We start from the raw sequence: 1329 nt of genomic DNA on the forward strand, positions 1-1329 counted from the left end.
GGAGGCCAGGGTGTTTCTCCAGCGTCCCTTTTTCCTCTGGGGCCTGCCCCACCGGAGGCAGCAAAGATGGGGATTTTGGAGCACACAATTTACATATGCCCGTAATTGTCACCTCTTCTCCTTCCACTAGACTTCACAGCACCTCTCTCCTGTGCAGGAAGCTGAGTTCCCCGCATTTCCATTTAGACAGTGACACCGGATGAGAGTGCTTCTCGTTCGTACTTCATTAGAGTCCAGTTCCTTCTGGTCTTCCAGTTTTCCACCTTTTCCCTTGTGACGCTCATGCCGCATACTGTGTTCAAGTCTGGGTCGAAGTGCAGTCCAATGAACAAAACTAAGCCCGCAGTTCTTTTTGGTGCCACTGTGTGCTGACAGATGCTTAGTTAAAAAAACAAACAATGCATTTTATTTTCCTTGGAGTTCTAGACAGATCTCTTTTCTTAACTGCCTAGGTCCCGCCATTGACTTGGAAAAAGTAAAGTCAGAATGTCTCGAGCCCGAGCCGGAGTTACGGAGCACTTTCAGTGAGGAAGCAAATACGTCGTCCTATTACCCTGCTCCTGCACCTGTCATGGACAAGTATATCCTAGACAATGGCAAGGTAGTGTTTTCAGCTCAATATCCGTTCCCTGCAAGTGTTTCTTAGTCAGAGTCCAGATGGAGAGTGTGGTGGAAGCCCCTGGTCTGCCTTCTGGCTTAGCCCGGTGCGACCATTTCTGGAATTCATGTGTGATGTGACCAGTGTAGCTTTGCGTGAACTTTTTCTTTTTCTCTCCCTTCCTCCATGAAAAGAAAAATAGCAAAGAAAAGAAAAGGGCCAAAACAACTATAAAAACAAAACGACATTTTACAAAGCTCATTAGTGAGACAATTTTTTTTTTTAATGCCATGGCAGGTTGATGAGACTTATCTTACCCGCCTATGAATCCAGATGCATTCAGTATCTTAGGTGAACTTGAAATGAAATATTCGAAATTCAGATATCACTCGAGTTTATATTCATTTGCCATTTTCCAAGTATCTGCGTCCCAAGCCTTGTGTTAGGTACCAGGGATCTTCCGTGGAATGAAACATGCTTCCTCTCCCTCAGCCACTTGTAATTGTTTATTGTGCAGTGGTTTGCTCAGTCCTAGGATGTTTCTGGCCCTCGGAAACCATCATTGAAAGGGAATGTAAGTGCTATTAGAAATTACGGACACCGAGATGCCAAATACTGAGATAACCTTAGAAATCTTAAAGTCGCTTGTTGACCCGGCAGCAAAAGCAGGACAGGAAACTGTTCTAACATCCAGTCGGAAGATGGGTATCAGAGCCTGTATTAGTCTGGGT

General features: G+C 45.0%; 2 protein-coding genes across 3 annotated transcripts in view; both read left to right on the forward strand.

The window, feature by feature from the left end:
- Positions 1–1329, forward strand: part of AGBL4 (AGBL carboxypeptidase 4) — a 1691367-nt gene that overhangs the window by 1352487 nt on the left and 337551 nt on the right. The window lies entirely within an intron of this gene.
- The window catches only part of BEND5 (BEN domain containing 5), a 57590-nt gene that overhangs the window by 39293 nt on the left and 16968 nt on the right, over positions 1–1329 (forward strand). For both annotated transcript variants that reach the window (XM_004699445.4, XM_013003865.2), the window contains one exon: positions 453–601. In XM_004699445.4, the coding sequence (XP_004699502.1) occupies positions 453–601 (149 nt within the window). The remainder of the gene's footprint in view (positions 1–452; positions 602–1329) is intronic.

This window comes from Echinops telfairi, unplaced genomic scaffold (genome assembly GCF_000313985.2).
Source record: "Echinops telfairi isolate 266 unplaced genomic scaffold, ASM31398v2 ScPeMD7_443;HRSCAF=831, whole genome shotgun sequence".
NCBI classification, from domain to species: domain Eukaryota; kingdom Metazoa; phylum Chordata; class Mammalia; order Afrosoricida; family Tenrecidae; genus Echinops; species Echinops telfairi.